Source organism: Perognathus longimembris, chromosome 19, assembly GCF_023159225.1.
Source record: "Perognathus longimembris pacificus isolate PPM17 chromosome 19, ASM2315922v1, whole genome shotgun sequence".
Lineage (NCBI taxonomy): Eukaryota > Metazoa > Chordata > Mammalia > Rodentia > Heteromyidae > Perognathus > Perognathus longimembris.
Genome location: NC_063179.1, coordinates 7,162,269 through 7,182,392, shown reverse-complemented (window position 1 = coordinate 7,182,392; position 20,124 = coordinate 7,162,269). Strand labels below are relative to the sequence as shown.

At 45.3% G+C, this 20,124-nt stretch overlaps 1 protein-coding gene across 1 annotated transcript in view; it reads left to right on the top strand.

Annotated features, from left to right (window-relative positions):
* The first annotated feature begins 219 nt into the window (after positions 1 to 219).
* The window catches only part of Dnah5 (dynein axonemal heavy chain 5), a 205,526-nt gene continuing 185,621 nt past the window's right edge, over positions 220 to 20,124 (top strand). Inside the window, exon 1 of the mRNA XM_048368360.1 lies at positions 220 to 352. Coding sequence (XP_048224317.1) covers positions 293 to 352 — 60 coding nt within the window. The 5' untranslated portion in view covers positions 220 to 292. The remainder of the gene's footprint in view (positions 353 to 20,124) is intronic.

The following is a 20,124-nucleotide window of genomic DNA, read 5'->3' as shown; positions in this document are numbered from 1 at the left end:
TCTGCAGGGTGGGGCGGGGTGGGAGAGGCGGGAGCCCGGGGTGGGGATGGGGGGGGATGGAGGCGGGAGCCCGGGGTGGGGGTGGGGCGGGATGGAGGCGGGAGCCCCGGGTGGGGTGGGAGAGCCCGGAGCCCGGCCCCGCCCGGGCGGAGCATCGCCCGTCGTCACGGTAACCGCAGGAGCCGCCAACAGCGCGGAGAGCCCGAGCGGCGCCGGGCCGGAGCGGGGCCGGGGACACCAGCGGGCCGGGCCCCGCGGCCTCGGGGTCTCCGCACCGGGCCGCGGACACCGCATGGCGGACGCGGCGCAGAGTCCCGGCGGGGCGCCGCCGCGCAGCGGCCTGGACAAGCAGGTAGCGGGTCCCGCGGGGTCCGCGTGCCTCCCGCGCCCGCCGCCGCCGCGCATGCGCGTGCGAGCGAGCGAGCGGTCCGGAGCTTCCGGGCTCCGGGAGGGAGGGAGGGGGGCAGGGCGGGGCGAGGGAGGGGAGGAGCGTGGGGAGCGGGAGGGGGAGGAAGGGAGGGGATGGGGGGCCGGAAAGACCAGCCCGGTGGACCCAGCTCCCCCGCCCCACCCCCGTTGTGCCCACGGGAGCACCAGAGATGCCCAGGTGTGTGGCCCAGGTGCGCGTGTGTCCTGTGCGCATGCGTGGGCTGGTGACTGGCTCTCTCCTGGGTTTGGTCAACATCAAATATTTAGTTCGCTTGGAGCAGAGAGGGAACAGAAAGTGAGGGAGATAAGAAAGAGCTGGGGGAGGGGAGGGAGGAGGGGGAGGGGGACGTGCCTGTCTGGGTGTGTGTGTGTTTGTGTGTGTGTGTGAAGACCCAGCCTAGGGAGTTGTGAACCTAGGTCGGCAAGCCTTTTACTAGTGAGCTTTATATATAACCCCAAGAAGTTTTTTTTTAAAAGAATATTGTGGAATACTAATAACAAAAACAATCCAGGTAAATTGAATTTACTGTCCAAGGAGATTTCGTTTATGTATTTTTGTTTTCGACTCTATCTTTAACCACGTAACTTGTAGGGATCTGTTATGCAAATCAATCAAAAATGTGCCCTTAGTAAATGTACGTTTATGGTTAATGAGTTAAGAATGATGCACACATCTAGCGTATCTATCGTGTACAATATAATGTTTTGGAATGTGTGTTGTGGAATAATTAAACTGAGCTTACTAACATATACTTTTCCTCATATAACTTTTTTTTTTGAGGGGAGAACCTAAACTCTAATACTTACTCTAGTCATCATGCTGTAGAATAAATCTCTGGAACTTATTGCTTGTGCTAATAGAAATTTTGGGTCTCTCTTTAACCCATGTTCCCCAAACCTGGCTCCTACCATTGTTGTTCATGTTCATGTTGTACCATGGGTTCAAGTTCTCTTCCATTTTGAAATTATGAACATTTTCTCTGAAAATATTTGTTTTGCTCAGAAATTGCTGATTTCTTGTGAGCATCTTATTTTGGTAGACACATTAATATGCATGTTTTCTTTAATTTGCATGTCACAAATACTTGGAGTATCCACTAGCTCTATTTTGCATTTCATTGAAAATAAACACACTCAGTTCATTTTAATCTTTTCAGTGACTTTTCTTCTCAGACTTCATTAATGGAAATAGTGACCCTATGGCTGATGGCATTGCTACAACAAATACCAGAAAATTAAGTTTAAAAATTAAAATCCACACACCCAATTTAAAATCCATTTCCTACATAAGCACATATATTTTCCATGTTTTGCCTTCTAAGGATATAAAACATAACTACTACCATGTTCTTAGGTTTTATTAACAGTGCCTAGTGTAAGGTTTCATTACTGTGCTGCTCGCCTCTAATTTTCTCCCCCTCTTCTTCCATTTTCTTGTACGGCGTTGGGGATGGAAACCAGGTCCTGGAACATTTTGAGGTAAAGTCTCTGTGTAGCTCAGGCTGGCCTCGAACTTATAATCCTTCTGCGTCTTGCACTTACAATTCTGAAAGTTCTTCCCATAATAAAGTCTTTGGGCTCCCAAGGAGAGCTGTTCTAGACGGTTCCAGTGTGTTCTGGTACCCCCTGCCCTGCACCAAGAAAATAAAATGGTATATAAGTAGATGTAAAAAACAGAATTAGAAAATAGAAAAACATTCAGATTTTCTCTGGCTGCTGGCATCAAATATTGTAATGTTTATTTAAAAATCTCCTATAATGAGTACATGCATACGGGCTATTTTTGTGAATGCGTTTGTAATTAGGAAATGTAACAAAGAAGAATGATCCTAGCCAGGTGTGGTGGCACACTCCCGTCATCTCAGCAGCAGGTAGGATGACCTGAAGTTGGAGGCTGTCGCAAGTACACGTGGCAAGGCTGTGCCAAATAACCCAGAACAACCACAAAGAAGAAAACGTGCTTCTCACATGTGTGCACAACTTTCTTCTGAGACAAACCGAGCATCTGGGACATTGTTTGTGCCGGGATCACAGCTTTGGGCACCTGTTTCCCTCCCCTCACGCCTGCCCACCCCCAATGCCTCAGCCAGCAGCTCCTGCTTTCCACAGATGGGAGGCTCCAGACCAGTGCCCAGTGCGAGGACAGTAAGAAGGAAGCCCGCACAGGGCCCGCTGCTCCCTGGGAACCATTCCCCATCCAAGGCTGACAGGAAGAAAGCTGCTGGCAGACCTCACAATGTGTCCCCGGTGCTGCTGCTACTTATTTCATGGTCTCATGATTTAGGAGAAATAGGAGCGGATAATTGGTGAAGCAAAAATACAATGCATACGCGTCACATCGATGAAATGGGAGCCCCCGCGACGGGGAGGCGGGGGCCCTGGCGCCTGGGCACCTGCGTTCAGGAAGCTAGCGTTGGCCCCGGGAGGGATGGAGGGAGGGATGAGGGAGGGTTGGAGGGAGGGATGAGGGAGGGAGGGAGGGAGGGAGGGATGAGGGAGGGTTGGAGGGAGGGATGAGGGAGGGATGAGGGAGGGATGCTGGGAGCTCAGCTATTTCGAGGACCGCTTAAGCAGGGCGTGGAGGAAGCTTGGCGGGGTTGGCCTTCCTCCTGTAGTCTCGCCTGGTCTTGGCTGTTTGTTTATACCCCAGCGCTGTTTGCATTGGGCTTTATTTCTTGTGGCCTTTTAAAGATACCGAGAAAGGGTGGGACACTGTTTGCTTGTTACTGTGTTCACGAATAAAAACCAGTAGCTTCTATTCAAGAGGAAACAATCTACCAGGAATACTTGTATTTATCCTTTGATATACTCACACTGCTGTATCTCCTGCAAGGAAACCAACTTCAAGGCAGTGCCTTGTGTCGGCTCAGCACGGCGTCAGGTGCTCCAGGTGCGGAATGACAGGCACTGGCCCAATGGAAGCTTTGTCCTTTTCCTTTACCTCTCTAGAGAAAATGCTTAGACAGCGAGGCCGAACAGGAGAACTGGTAGTAAAGATCCTGGATGGTCTCCCGTTCTACCTGTGAAGTGCCCGCAAGGTTTAAAGCCTGGAGGAACACTCTGGGAAATAGAACCTTTGCTTTCTTCGTTTCTTCCTCCTCTTTTTTTTCCCCTTCCCATTTCCTCTCTCCCTCTTTCTCCATCCATCTATTTTTATCCCTTTCTCCTTCCTTCCTTTTCATATAGTCCTTCCTTCCTCCTCCCTACCCTCTTGCCTAGCCCCCCATTCTTTCCTTTCTTTTCCTTTCTTCCTCGTGTCTTCTTATTTCCATTCTTCCTTATTTCCTTTTTATCTTCCTTCCTTTCTTCATCACTCCCTCCCTCCCTCCCTCCCTCTCTTTCTTCCTCCCATTCCCATCTCTCCTTCCCTCCCTCTCTCTCTCCCTCCTTTCCTCTTTCCCTTCCATGCTTCTTCTCTTTCCCCCTTTTTCTTTTCCTCCTGAATACTTTCTTATGGAACTCTTCCTTCAGTTCCCCTTCACGACTCGGGAGCTTTCCTGATACGCATTGCGCACTTAGTGCTGACGTCCCCTTTTCTTGTGGGGAACAAGTGGGATGAAGCAATTGTGACCACCGCGCACTGCTTTTGGTAGGGAACCTGAGATCGATGTCACTCTCTGGAGGAGATGGAGAAACACTGAGACAGGAGAGAGCAGCACTAGGCTTGTCAGTCTCCTGTGAGGAATCGGCACAACGTTAAGCTGCAAGTCCACTCAAGGGAGCCGGACATGGAATCTGCCCTATGTGGGGGAGTCGAGTTAGGGTTAGATTTCCACAGGCCACCGTTTGTGCCCTGAGAGATAGCATGGAGAGTCCGAGTGCCTCTGCTTTTCAGTAGCTGGCAGAATGTAGCCGTGGGATGCGGGTTGGGCCCTGGACATCCAGTCCGGGGAAGGGCATGGGCTTCTGTGGACTGCCTGGACACAAACAGGATGCACGCTCGTACTTCTGGAAACCCGCAGGCTGTGAGGGTCCTGCCTGGACATGCTTTAGCCTGTTTTGGATAAAGAATGGAGGAGCTCGTGATGTACTGGTGCCTTGCGATGGGCCTGGTGCCTTGATGGTTGCTGGCTCTGGCAGTGTTTCCCCAGAGAGGGACCATGAAGTGTCAGGAAGGATGCTGCTTCCCAGGTGTGAACTCACAACCTGCTGGGGAGACAGCTACAGAGAGGCGGAGGTGGGGTGGGGTGGGGGGGACATCGTCATCCAGAGGCTGGGGAGAGTGAAGACAGAGCTTTCCAGATGTGCTCTTGTGAAGAGCCACCTGTCAATGTGGAAGGGGCAGGAGATGCTGCGACAGTGGCCGAGGAGAACCCAGCAGGGCCTGGATGAGCCTCAGTGAGAAGCAAGAGAACGGACCAAGCTCATAGTCCTTACAGCGTAGTAGGAAGACTGATGGCATAACGGGTGAGAGCGGTTTCGAAGGACTCCAGTACTGTGTGTTTGGGTCTGGGTCCTCCCTCCCCCAAACTCGTAACCTCAGAACCTCAAGATTGAACTGCAGTTAGAGAGAGGTAAGGAGGTAAAGCCAAAGGAAATTATACGTGGGCTATAATCTTATATAACTGATGTCTTACGTGATATCAGCCGGGCAGTGGGTGACTGAATGGCAGGGGGGTGGAGGAGAAGGGGAGACCCAGGGTAGGAGGGGCAGAGCCTGGACATGCGTGGAGGCAGAGACCCAGGAAGAGCTCTCAGGTCAGAGGTGAGCAGAAGACAGCCCAGGCATGCACCTGCCTAAGGCTCCTTGGGGCATCTGGCCCCTGCGGTCGGGTCGGCTGGACACGAGGCACTTTGTCGTTTCGTGGAATCAGAGCAGTGGAGCTGAGCTTAGACCTGGAGGCCTCAGAGGAAGGAGATTGGAGCTGGGGGTGATCTGGAGCCCTTCTGTCCCCTGGGGGCGGCTAACTCCTTAGGAAGGGCATGGAATGAGTGGGCGAGATTAATGTAGCCCCCAGATGGTCATAACTCTAGGTCAGACTTCTGGGCACCTCATCTTCTGGGACATGCCTGCAAATTAGCCAGGCTGATACTCAGGAAATACCCACGAAGACAATTCTCTGCTTCCCCCTCTCTTTCTATCTCTCTCTCTCCTTGATTTTTGTGAGACAGGTTCTGGCTTTGTAGTTCGGTCTGACCTGGAATTTTCTATGTAAACCAGGCAGACTGAACTTCTGATTTGTGTAAAGGCCTTGAGATGACAGGCAGGCACCATTATACCTAGTTAGAGCAAATCTCTTCTTTCAGGCATTTTAAATATTTTATATTTATAGTATATACAAGCATATGTTTACATATAAATATATACAAGTTATATAAAATATATAAATATCTGTCTATATATTTTATATAGGTCTATTTTATAGGTCTATATTTTTAAGCTTTTTTTGAGGATAGACAATACGTCTTACTTTATTATGGCTTCATGCTATTGGGGAAACAATATGTTGAGCATATGGAGAAAATAAAAAAGGAAAGAATGACCTTTTTATGATTCTTTAAGTTTTATGCAATGTATATTTAGTTACATTTACAACTGATAGTAGAGTGAGTATGATATTTGGTTCTCTTTTAGCTGAGAAAATTAACTTCAGAGCCTTTGAGTATATGCTTTAATCACACTTGTGTAGATCTTGAGACTTGAAAAAAAATGAGAATCTACTCCTGGTCACTGCACTTATCCTCTTAAAAATTATATTTTTATTATTTTTATGCAGTTTGTACAAAGAAGTTACTGTTCAACAAGTCAGTTTATGAGTACAATGCACCTTGATCCATGCCATCCCTTTCGTCATTCTCCCCATCCCTCCCAATACACGCTTCTTCTCCTTACTGCCATAGGATAGTGAATCCTATGAAGATTGTGACCGCTTCCTCCTTCATTTAGCTTTAAAACTATGTTCCACTTGTTTAAAGCAAAATTTTAGAAAGAGTATTAAACACAGGGTATTTCATGTCTTTTGGTATGAGTGATAGCATCGTGTCTTGATTACATTTGCTCGTTAATTTCGTGATAACTTTGGAATCGAGTTCTATCTTGGTTGGAATTCCTACTCTCCGTGTAAAACTAAGCATGCCTAGATGAGCCTGGCTCATGAAGAGTGGGTGCAGGGGCTAGCATGCAGTGTGTTTGTGACTTCCTATTACCCTTCCATTGCCTTGTAGCTCATACCTGCAATATATGCTTTTAGGGTGTTAATGAATAGCAGAAATAGATTTCCACTTGTCTAAAAAGAGCTAGGGTGTTTCTGAGACTAATTAGGCACCCGAAGAAGTAACTGGGTCACCACTTAGCTGTCTCTATAGTCCATTTATTTGGGAGGGATGAAGGGAAGGCACTGGTTTAAGCTTCACCTAGGGACTTTTAATTATGTCTTGGCAACTCTATGCAAATATGCTCTCAGTGAACTAATATTTTAAATCGTATTACAAAGATTTTAAACAGGCTAGTCATGTACTTATTTTTTTTAAAATCAATTTGATCTCCTTTCCAGTTCTGGAGAATTAACATAATTGGGAATGGATACCAATCCCTCAGCCAGTCTCCATTAAATATGTTACATAAACATAACTCCATTAGAAGGGGATCCCTTGGAAGTGCAAATATATTTTTGCAATGGAATTTCTTTTTAAAAAATCCTTTTTTTTTTTTTTGTGGCAGGGGTCAGGGAAGCTTGAACTCTGGTCCTCACAGTCCCTTGGAATTTTTGATGCCCCATTACTTAAGCCACACTTCTACCCTCTACATCTAGCTTTTTGGTGATTCACTGGAGAGATAAGAGTCTCATGAACTTTCCTGGGCTGGCTTTCCAATCCTCAGATCTCAGCCTCCTGAGTAGCTGGGATTACAGGTGTGAGCCACCATTACAGGCATAAAAATATTCTCTTAAAGTTGAGTTATAAGGCCACAGGCACCAGCATGAAACAAAACTGGGCTTCTGAGTTGAACCTCCCCAATTCTACAAAAGAAAACAAACAAGTAGAAGACAGAAAACAACAACAACAACCCAAAACACACAAAATGCAGAGATCAGCATGTCCCTAGTAAAAGTCACCAGTGCAAAGAATTCAGTCATAATTTTTTAACCTAGTTTGGCCAAAAGTTCAGAGCAAAAATTGAATATATATACACTGACCTTTAAAAAAGTGATACAAAATTTGAGGAGAAATTCCTGATTTTTTCCTTTAGTCTTAACTTGATCTCTGTCCTCAATGGGTCGTCAATGAGACAGGTGCAGTTTTGTGGGCAGTAGGGACTAGGGGAGATCTCCTGTGGTGCAGTGTGAGGGGCGTGATGGTGGGGGGGGTGGATGCTTGTGGTGGGGGAGGGATGAATGCAATCAGCCCATTTAGTCAGAATGGAAGGTGGGGGTTTTGAAGAACAAGACCTGTCATTTGCAGTCGTATAAAAACTTGTTTGAGGGGGCTGGGGATATAGCCTAGTGGCAAGAGTGCCTGCCTCCGATACACGAGGCCCTAGGTTCGATTCCCCAGCACCACATATACAGAAAACGGCCAGAAGTGGCGCTGTGGCTCAAGTGGCAGAGTGCTAGCCTTGAGCGGGAAGAAGCCAGGGACAGTGCTCAGGCCCTGAGTCCAAGGCCCAGGACTGGCCAAAAAAAAAAAAAAAACCTTGTTTGAAAGCATTGGAATCCTCAGTTGCTCAAAAATGTCTGCTGGGTGGAGACGCTGAGGTGGAGTGAGCTAAGGGGACTGTGCACGCTTGCTCCGTCGCCTGGGAGCAGGCGAAGCTGCCCTGGGCACCTGGGCTCAGGTCTTCATCTCCCATCCAGCACTTGCTTTATTTGTCTGATTCAGTTTCTGAAGAACACTGTGCACCATGGCTTTATGTACTGGAAAACAAGTCAGTGACAACTGATTTTGTGAACGGTTTGTTAATGGGTGATACGCAAACTTCCTTAAAAAAGTTAGTCCTGGCTATGGTTTTTTTGTGTTTTTTTTTTTTAACCTAGTTATCTATTTGGCCCATGGAGACTTTTGACCTCTCAGCCAATAGTTATTGTTATTTAATAGTTATTGTAGAGTTGATATGCAGAGGGGTTACAGTTACATGAATCAGGTAACGAGTAATGAGTACAATAGTTTTTGAACAGTGTCTCCTCTTCCATCACTCTTTCCTGGTTTTCCCCTCCTGTCTCACCCACGTGATAGCCAAATCATTTTCTACATAGTGTCTAGTGAGTATCACTGTTGTAGTTGTTTTTCCTTGTTCCACCTTATATGTGCCCTCCTTTCCCCTCCCAAATACAAACAAACTACCAAGATAAAAGGAAAAGAAAACAAAAAACAGCAACAATGGCAACCGATAATATGACCCAGAAATCCCACTCCTGGGCATTTATCTAATAGACCACAAATTAGGGCACACTAAAGCCACCAGCACAATCATGTTCACTGCAGCATTGTTAACCATACCAAGATATGGAATCCACCTAGAAGTCCCTCAGTAGATGAACAGATCAAGAAAATGTGGTCTATATACACAATGGAATCCTCTTTCTGATATTAGGCTTCCATAGCTTTGGAGATGTTTGTGGCACCTTGTTCACTGTATAGACCTCACTCATGGGAGAGTGAAGACTTCCTCTTCCAATCTCTCCCTTCCTGTCTTTGTTGCCTCCTTACTTTCTTTCTCCAGGTCTTTTTCTTCCAGCCTTCTGCCTTATCCTTTGTCTTTCTCTATGCCTTCCTTTTCCTCTCTCCCTCCTCTCCACTGTCCTCTTCCTTCCTCTTTCTGATATTCAGCCATTATCTCTTCCTGTTTGGGTTGTTCTGAGAAACCAATCACCTAGCTAGGGCACATGTGGCTCACTCCTGTAATTCTAGCTGCTCATGAGGCTGAAATCTGAGGATTGAGGTTTAAAGCCAGCCCAGGCAGGAAGGTCCATGAGATTCTTATCTCTAATGAATTTCCAGAAAGTTGGATGTGGCTCTGCGGCTCAAATGGTAGAGCACTAGCCTTGAGCAAAATAGCTCAGGGACAGTGCCCAGGCCCTGAGTTCAAGCCCCAGGACAAAGCAATCACCTGGCAAAAGGGACAATTTAGGAGGCACTTTCCCTACCTGCAGAGTTTGGAGCAGCAGCTGGGCTCTATTTCTGCTGTGGCATAGAGATCATTGTTCACTCGGAGCATTTTGGTCCTGAAGAAGACAAATTACATGCTCACTCCTTCAGGCCAGGCATTCAGGTTGGCCACAGTTCCAGCTTGGCCAGCGCTCATTTTCACAATATGATTTTCCTTTATATTGTAAAGAAAAGAAAAAAGAAACTCATGGCCTTGGTGGTTGTCAAGTCCAGGCACGCTGTAGAGAGGCAGAGTGAGACTTGCAGGGAGGCGAAGGCGGGAAGGAGGTGGAGGCCTGTGGCTCTCACAATCATTGCGCTCCCCACTGGGAAGCCACCAGCGGAGGTGTTTTAGAAAAAAGAAAAGAACTGTCTTCTCTTTAAGAGATTTTATGTGCATGCCTGCGGAGCCTTGTCGTTAATTTATCAAGAGTTTTGTATTTCAGTGTTTGTCACCTAATTTTTCTGTTTATGCTGGCCCCTTTCCTTTTTGGCTTTTAAAGCATGATCTCCTTTAATGATACAATTATGAGGCATTCCTTGGTTTGTAACGTTTTTAAAAGCAATTGTGTGCTGTTACCTCGGGGCATACTGAATCTGCCTCTCCCCCCTCCCTCCCTTCCCTCTTTCCTTTTTCCCTAGTTTTCTTAGCTGGGAGCACAGGGGGTGAGCCTCCGTTACCTGGTCTCTATCAGAGCAGGCTTCTTTAACACGATTCTTAATGGCTGTTTAGCATGCTGTCCTATAGCTCCACAGAATAGGCCTTGGATCTGGTAGCTTCATAAGTCTTGGTTGTGAAGGGTTTCTTTTCATGAATAATTACAAAGAAATTCTCTCTCTCTCTCTCTCTCTCTCTCTCTCTCTCTCTCTTGCTCTCGCTCTCTCGCTGTCGTGCTCTTGTCATCAGACATCCTACCCTTTGATTCCAAGTCTGCCAGACCCCCCCACCCACGCCTTTCTACTTCCCATGGTTTTAGTGACCCTGCTTAATACACGCCTACATTCCTGCCCTGGCATCATTTGCTAAGTGCTGTTCTAGGTGATACTGCTGCTCCTGGGTCTATTGTTTCTGTTTGCAGTTACTAAAGACCCAGATTTTTCTCTTAGGTTGATTTTTAAATTCCAGGGATGGCGAGAGATTGGGCTAGCCTGGGTCAGTGTTTTCTGACTTAGTAAACACTATGGCAGGGAGGGGCTGGGCCAATTCTAAAATGGATCCCCGTGGCCTATGGGGCACTTACCCAGAAAGTGAGGGGGGGGCGGTAGTGAATTCTGGATGATACTCTGATTGACATACCAATTTTCATCCCTCTCCTGCTAGGCTGTCCAACACACACACACACACACACACACACACACACCCCTTGCAACACACTTCCCCTCATGATTTTCAGCAGAGCTGCACATACAAGTGTTGCTCTCCTTATCCCCTTGATCCCCTCCCCACTCCCACAGAAGGCTGCTGGAATCTGTGCCCTGCTTTGCCACAGAGGGTGACATGCTTCTGGACAGTTCCACACCACGGGCAGAGCTCATGTGCTGGGTAGCGTTCACTGGCACAGCCCACTTTCTCAGCCATAGCAGCCTCTCCCCAGTCCTGTCGGGGTCCTGTCTTAGCCTTCGTCCGCCAGACGACAGTGGACTGTCTGCTTCCCCTGAGCTAGCAGGATCTTCTCAACAAAAAGAAAAAGTGAACAAAAAGAAAAATGCTCTGGGGCTGGGAATATGGCCTAGTGGCAAGAGAGCTCGCCTCGTATACATGAAGCCCTCGGTTCGATTCTCCAGCACCACATATATAGAAATGGCCAGAAGTGGCGCTGTGGCTCAAATGGCAGAGTGCTAGCCTTGAGCAAAAAGGAAGCCAGGGACAGTGCTCAGGCCCCGAGTCCAAGGCCCAGGACTGGCCAAAAAAAAAAAAAAAAAAAAAAAGAATGTAATACTGCCTTAATTAGCGTGATAAACGCTCATCTTCAGTGGGTTAGGTGGTTGGTTAGGCCTTTGGGCAGAGAATAGATCATGATGGTAGAGGCCTCATGAATGGAATTAATGCCCCATGAAAGAGACCTTGGGGGGGTTCCTCTTCTCCCATCCCACATGGATGCCTCTGTCAAGTGGGAATGTGGCGCTCGCCCGACATGGCATCTACCGGCCCCTTGAGCGTGGGATTCCCATCCTCCGGAACTATGGAAGACAAAGCCATCCTCGTCTATGCTGATTAGTTGCAGGAGACCCAGTGGAGTGAGGCGGGGACTGAGGAGGGGCTAGGCCCTGGGAACAGAGAAGGAGAGGGGATGCGCGTCCTACAGCTGTTCCTACGAAGGGGACCTGCGGGATGACCAAGGCAAGCTTTGACCACAGCTGTCTTGGCATGAGAGGGCATAGGTAGAACACCTGCAGCTCCTAGGATGATTCTAGAAAGGTTAAAGTTTTACCGTAAGAAGTCATTCCTATAGTTGCCTTTAAGGAGTCCTCCCGTCCAGAAGGCTAATGTGTGTGACGCTGCCACGAAACAGGTCCAAAATGCGTAATTAGCTCCTTCCTGACAGAATGGCTTGCAGCGTAGCCCCACCTTGTGGAGAGAGAAGTCTAAAAATATTTGAATGTTAATACTTTAAGTCCTTTCAGAAAACACATGACTTTGAAGTTCTACACAACCAGACCAGCATATTTTATGTAAAATGAAATGACTGTCATATCTCATAAGTGATGAAGACGCTTTAGCAGGTCACCTAGACTCTAACTGCATCAACATTTTAAAAGAAAAACCCATCTGGTTGACTTCTTGCCCAGAAAAGCCCATTTTGTAATTCCAAGGCATTCTCAAATGTCAGTTTTAAGAAAATGGTACAAAGTGTGCTTATGACAATCGGGACTTGAGTAAAGATTTCAGTGAGCTCAAAGAGCCTCAGTAAACCGTTCAGGGACAGAGCAACGGGACAGAACCGAACTGTGGTGGGTTTGTGTAACAGATCCAAAACATCCTGTGTTTGCCCAACAGTTCAGTAGTGCTGTGAAATGCAACAGGTTGATCCATGTTGTTTCTCCAGGTAAGATAAATCCTTTTAGTGGGAGGACTAAAGTGTTCTTTTGAGAACATTTTAAATTATTTCTGTACCTTCTAATATTGAGGAAGACCATGAGCCCCGAGCCATTTCCTAATCTGTTCTGCCAGAAGTTGGGAAGAAATGGTTTAGTAAAGTTTCATTTTTTTTTTTTTTTTTGGCCAGTCCTGGGCCTTGGACTCAGGGCCTGAGCACTGTCCCTGGCTTCTTCCCGCTCAAGGCTAGCACTCTGCCACTTGAGCCACAGCGCCACTTCTGGCCATTTTCTGTATATGTGGTGCTGGGGAATCGAACCTAGGGCCTCGTGTATCCGAGGCAGGCACTCTTGCCTCTAGGCTATATCCCCAGCCAGTAAAGTTTCATTTTTGGCGGGGGGGGGGGGTTCCAGGAACAGGGCAAACTCAAGTGTTGTGTGATACACAGGAGGAGAGGAAGGCGTGTTTCCTGCCTCCCAGGAAGGCCTGGGCGTGGGCTGAGGGGCCACGCAGTCTGCCTTGGGTGCGGTGTGCTGGGAACTCGAGCTTCCCCACCCTAGATGCGTGGGAACGGTGCGTGGGACGGGAGGAGACTCCATGGGAAATGTGCGCTGATTCCCACCTCTGGGGCCTGACACAAAGCTTCTCACACGGGGGAGATCCTGTATGCTAATGACAGCTAGTGTCTCTCCCCACTTTGTCCCCAGGCAGTTCCAGGATGGGGTCTGGGGTTGCCAGCCTGTGATTGCGTCCTTGGCATTCCTCCCGGGCTTTCAGGGAGGGGAAAAGGCTAGAGATTGATTGGGTCACTGGTGGTCAATGAGTCCATCAATGGTGTCTATGGACAAGAACCTCCACAAAAGCTGTAAACAGCAGGGTTTGCAGGTGAACAGCCCCGTGCCCCGAGGGTGGTGTGGCCCACTCTGTAGAGACACAAGCTCCTGTGTCTGGGATCCTTCCAGAGCATGTCCTCTATAGGAACCTCCTTATCTGAGTCTGGCTGTATGAGTACGCGAAAGTGGGGGAGTTCTGTGAGCTGCCTTCAGCCCTAGGCCAGCCAGGAGGCCAGGTGCACCCTCCCCACCCCCACCCCCCTTGGGAACGTCATTCCTTCATTTTACTTCTCATCTTCTATTTCATCATTGTCATAGATATCAATATCCGCTTCTTTATTAGCATATATTAGTTATACAGAGGGAGTATTTCTTTATCATTATTATTATAAAACATGCCATCTTTATTATTTCTCCTTAGAAAACCCAAATGTCTGAGTCTTTCAGTTCAGTTTAAAACATTCTAATTCCTAAGGACTATTCCTGTCTTTAAGTTTGATTTTTTTTTTTTTTTTTATCAGCCCTGGGGCTTGAACTCCTGGCCTGGGCACTCTACCTGAACACTTCAGCTCAAGACTCATGCTCTACCACTTTGAGCCACGGCACCACTTCCTGTGTTCTGATGGTTAATTGGACATAAGAGTTTCATGGACTTTCCCACACAGGCTGGCTTTGAACCAGGATCTTCAGATTGCAGCCTCCTGAGTAGCTAGGATTACAGGCGTGAACCACCAGCGCCTGGCTTAAGCTTGATATTTTATAAAATTGTCAGCATTGCCTTTAAGAAGAATGTTACTGAAGACTATTTCTATATTATAAAGATTGAAGGTAAGATATTCCTGTCCTGTAAGACTTCACTAGTTGATTAAATCACAGAATTATTCTACATGAAAAGAATTATTACCAAAACTCAACTGAATATGGCCTAGTAGTAGAGTGGTTGCCTCGTGTACATGAAGCCCTGGGTTCGATTCCTCAGCACCACATATATAGAAAAAACCTGGAAGTGGCGCTGTGGCTCAAAAGGTAGAGTGCTATGAGCAAAAAGAAGCCAGGGACAGTGCTCAGGCCCCGAGTCCAAGCCCCAGGACTGGCAACAAAAACCAAACAAATAAAATCTACGGTGATAAGAAAAATTAGCTCTTTAAAAACATCTAAGTAAGGCTTTCTCTTAAATAGCGGTAGAGTGCTAGCCTTGAGCAAAAAGAAGCCAGAGACAGTGCTCAGGCCCTGAGTTCAAATTCCAGGAGTGGCCAAAAAAAAATAAATAAAAAAGAACTAGTTTAGAGATTAGTTTATCCTATTATATTTGGCTTCTTACTTATTCTTTTTCCCAGAGGGAGTATTTCACCACCACATTTCCATACACACTTACACTGTATTCCAATTGATCTCACACACTTTATCATTCTCCCTGCCCCTTTTACCACTTCCCCCAACATAAGTTTAACAGGATTTATTGTTCTGTCTTGAGAGTTACAAATAATCTAGTTTAACAGAATTCAACTTCCTCCATTCTCCTTATTAGTCCAGTCCACTCCCATGGGCACGCACCCCTGACACAATCTCTCTCAGTCCTTCTCCCATCCCTGCTGTTGATCAACAACTTTTATTCAGCCGTTAGCTATAAATGCCCATGGCCAAAACTAAAAATATTTCTTAACATTAAAAAAGTATCTTTAAGCACTTGTACCTTTCCACATGAGCTGTTATTTCTTGTGTGCCTCCGTCTTGATCACTGTCACCCTTCGTCCCTCCAGTTGTGTTTGCTCTGTCATGTGGACTGGGCCCGGATTTGAGAAAGCTTTTTGGCATCGAGCTTGAGAAATCTTCTCTTGTTGTTGTTTTGGTTTGGTTTTCTGAGTCCTGAGGGATCCTCAACAAATTCATGGAGAATTTTGGAGAGGGGATTTGGGAGCCAGTGAGGTTCAAAAAGGAGACCTTATGGAGTCCCCCCCCCCCCCCCCCAGTGTTCTTCCCTTCCCCTCTGCTATGACCTCCCTCTGAATGACCCTTCTCTTAAGAACTAGGGGAGCCCCATCAACTTGTTCTGGGTGCTGTGCTGAAACGAAGCTGGACGTTCAGCATTAAGAGTCCGAGCCCCCTTGGCCTGACCCGGGGCAGCCCCCCCTTGAGTCCTGCCACCTGACTTCCCCAGTGCAGGGGGAGAGCACCCGTCCCTCAGTTTCCCCTCTGCCGCCTCTCTTGAGTTTAGTGGGATTTGTGACGGCATTCAAAATGGTTTGTGTTTGTTTGCAGTTCTGCGAAGACCTAATAAGTAATTCAAAAGAAACCCATTAAAAAATTCTAAGTAGTTGAGTAAAAATTCCTTCAGGATTAATTTTCAGCTTAAAACACTGCTGTAGGAGGTTGTGACTTGTGTGATTTCCATGCATTAAAATGCACTAAGGTTTCCTAATAAATGATTGCTTTTATTAATTGTTGAGGACACCCTAAAAGAATAATGTTTAAGGAGAATGCAGCGTTTAATATATTCTTATTAAAATATTGGTTTAGTATATCTACTCCTGATATAGTTCCTCTGTTAATGTGGTCTGTATTTCTAACTGGTTTTCCTTATTTTAATTTAACATTGTCTTTTAGCACACAACTGTGATGTACAGATTATGCCTCATAACGGTAAAGTAGCTATCCTGATTCAGGTTTTTTTTCCAGGAGCAGTGGAACGAATACCTTTTTCTCACCCCATTATAAGGGTTGTGGAGACTCCTACAGCATCGGATTGGTTTATAAGAGAAAAGCAGAACAAATTTATTTCACAAACCTTTTTTATTATTAATTTATTTATTCTCAAAGTGATGTACAGAGGGGTTACAGTTTCATATGTAAGGCAGTGAGTACATTTCTTATCCAATTTGTTACCTTCATTTTCCCCTAATTTTTTCCCACCTTTCCACCTCCCCAGTTCCCTCCCTACCCCGACTTGTACAGTTGGTTTACAGCATATAGTTTAGTAAGTATTGCTGTTGCATTGGTTCACCTTTTACCCTTTGTCTCTTCATTTTGATGTTTTCCTTCCCTTCCCTGGTTCTGATAAATGTATATACGATGTATATTCAATGCATGAGCCTTTAGAAATGAAACCCCAAAGACCAAGGGAACACTATCTGTGTAGGGGCTTTGATTCGGTGAGGAATGGGTAGCTGTGTAGAAATGTCACTGGACAAAGGCGTCTGAGTTAATGTAACAGACACACTAAGGTCTGCCCATGCAGAGACAGACAGATGTAATGTAATGAACCCGCTGAACTCCTCCGTCAGATTCTTCTCCGCTTCGGCGCCGCATCCTCCCTCCCGGGCCTGGAGCGAGGCTCTGTGGACGAGGGTTTTATGATCTTGTATTGGACAAGAGCAGTTTCAGAGAATTTCTTTATGGTCAGCTCCTGGGCGGGAAGACAGAGAAAGGTTAGAGGGATAATTCTAAGTTTTCTGGCTTGCTTTGGGGGAAAAAAGGTTCTAGTTTTTATGTCCTGCATGGGGGGGAAAAGGAATTCAGACAACTGAGCAGCAAGAGATGGGTAGGCAGAGAAAGGCAGAGAGACTTTGTTTCTGTGGGCTCTCGGTGTCTTTCTGGTTCATGGTCCTCAGCAGGCTGGGGCGTGTCACTTCCTGAGCCCTACCTCTGTAAAGCTTTCATCTTTTATGCTAGTTTGTTTGATAAGAATATTGAAGCCATTCATTTTCTGAATGTGTGTCCTTACCTAGTCTTAAAAATCAAACTGATGGAAGGAAAATTATCAACGGAAAAATTGGAAGAGACACAAATAGGCAATTCACAAAGGAATAAGGAAACACACCATAAAACACAAATGTCTAATAAATATTTAAAGAAAACCTTCAGTTTCACTCTTGTTGAAAGCTTGCAAATTGAGCTCGCGAGGGGATAGCTGTGGCTCACTGCGCGCAATCTATCATTTGGCAAAGATGAAATAAGATTGCATGAAATTTCCCACGGGAACCAAAGGGTATTATGTTCAAGGGATAATTTTTCTAGCAATTTGTTGAAATAAATAAACTGAGATGTACAGAAAGATTTATACCTGGGTATATTCATTAGAGTGCTCTTTATAATAGTGAAAAATTGGAACTGGCTTCAAGTTAACAAGATGCTTGCTCTGCCTAACTAAATTAAGATCTACTTAATGTTACATACAGCTATCAAGTCATATTTTGTAGGAGATTTAGTAAATGAGAAAGTTTCTGACCTCATGCATTCACTTTTTTTTTTTTGCTCATGGCTGGCACTCTACTACTTGAACCACATCTCCACCGCCAGCATTTTGGTGGTTAAATGGAGATAAGAATCTCATGGATTTGTCTGCCTGGGCTAGCTTCAAAACACTATTCTCAGATCTCAGCCTCCTGAGTGGTGAGGATGATAGGTGCGAACCACATAAGAAAGAAAATGAAAGAAAAAAAAATGAAAGAAAACAAGAGCTGGGCATTTCTCATAGATTTGAAGAATATATGTTAATGGTCAGATTATGAATGCTTATTTTTCTAACAATTTCTGTAATACAGTTTATACTTTTTTTTTTTTTGGTTGTGGGCCTTGAACTCAGGGCCCAAGTGCTATCTTTGAGCTATTTTGCTCAAGGTTAGTACTCTACCACAATTCTCTAACAATGAAAACCCATGCTTGAAAGTATTGGTATCAGAATAATTTAAAAGGGTTAAAGATGATAAATAGGAGAAAGGTTACTACATTCTACTAAGAAGGAAATAATCAAAACCAACTCAAAGTAGCTTGTAAATAGATTTTCAGGTTTGCCTTCTTTGGATGTTAATTTCAAAGCTCTTGCCTCTCCTTTGTTCCGTCTGTTATGCAAACAGTTATATTTTACTGCTTAATTATTTTATTATTTAGCTTGGTTCATTGCAAACTTTCGAAAATAAGTCCTTATGGCCTAGAATTTTAAAATAAAAGTCTCTGGTTTCTCTCCCCACTGAAACATTCAGCATTTCCTCTAACCTTCTGACTTTGTAAATATGAGGCAGTAAGTGTAAATTATTGATAAATGTAAATTATTGATACTCACTCCTGAAAAGGGGCAGGTTCCTGTTTCCCTAAGCGCTTCAGGCTGTGGGTGCATTCTCCTTTCAGCCACTGGATGGCAGCACGCCTCCACTAGTGGGTAGCTGGTGTAGAATCTCTTTGGGGTAGGCTGCTTCATTTAACGTAGTTTAGCGCTTGAAAGCAAGGAAAAAAGAACCCAACACGCAGTATCTCTGGATTAATCTCACTTTATTAACCTCCAAACATAAGATTTTATAGGGCATGAGATTGAAGTGCTGTAAATCTTGTAACTGGAATTCTAGGGATTTCTTTTTCAAAAGAAAAGGAAAAGGCTGATAAGCCCTTCTGCTGATGGAGATACAGTGCTCTTTTCATGTGTCTATAGATCCATTGTTAATGACGGAGCTCTACCAACTTGACATTCTCGCCCTGCAAATACAATCGCAACCACAATTCCCTGGGAAGGAAATGTTTACAAACCTTACCTGACAGCTCTAGGCAACCTCAATTGTTGCTCAGTGTATTGAAATTCAGTCTGATGAATAATTCAAAATTCCAGTTTTCAATTCCACCCCATTTGATAATCACGCAATTAAATAATAATGAAAAAATGGCACCTGCTCATAGATTTCAATGCAAGGAAAAAAATGAATTGCTCATGGTCCATGTACCTCAGGCTTCAGCGTAGGCTAGCCGAGGAGAGTGGAAATGAAGAATGGGGACATTTACAGCCTTTGTTCTACTAAGGGCACAGGTAGGAACCATGAACTCCTAAGAAGGGCTGACATCTGCCTTCTGCATAAGTCAGTGGTTCCTTACTGCACATTTCCATTCCATGGTCACTACCCAAAGCAATAAGTTAAGAAAGAAAATCAGTGGAAGAATGAGAATTGTGGCATGGGAGAGGCTACCCTCGAAGAGACAAACAGGTGTTATTGAATGAAAGAAATGATCACATTGGGGTTATTGGTATACTTTGTTATATTGTTGTAGCAATATATTGTGATATAAACATGATGAGATAGCTATGTATATATATTTAATTTTATTGTCAAGGTGATGTACAGAGGGATTATAGTTATTGGTGTAAGATAGTGAGTACATTTCTTGTCAAACTTGTTGCCCCTCCCTCATTTTTCTCCTACTTTCCCTCCCCCCAACCCTTCCTCCCCGAGTTGTACAGTTAATTTCCAACATATTGTATTGTGAATACTCTATTGCATTGGTTCACCCTTTTTCCTTTGTCTGACCATTTTGTTGTAATCCCTTCCCGTCCCTGATTCAGATAAAGGTATATATAATACCCAGGGTACTGAAATCAAATACAGTGACAACAGGGATACACCATAGGAAAGGAAACCAAAAGGAACAAAAAAGAAACAATTTTATATAGTACATTAAAAACAACAGCAACAAAGAAAAACCTCTTGTTTCCACATCTTGGAGTTCATTTCTTTTAGCATCATCTTATATGATCGTATGTAATATGTGTATATTTTTGTGTGTCAGTGCTGGGATTTGAACTTGGGGCTTTGCACTCTCCTATAGCTCTTTTGCTCAAGGCTAGCACTGTACCAACTTGAGCCATGCCTCCACTTCTGGCTTGGGTCGCTACTTTATTGTAGATAAGAGTCTCACGGATTTGTCTGCCTGGGCTGGCTTTGAACCTATGGTTCTCCGTAGAGGAAGGGACATGGAGCCAAT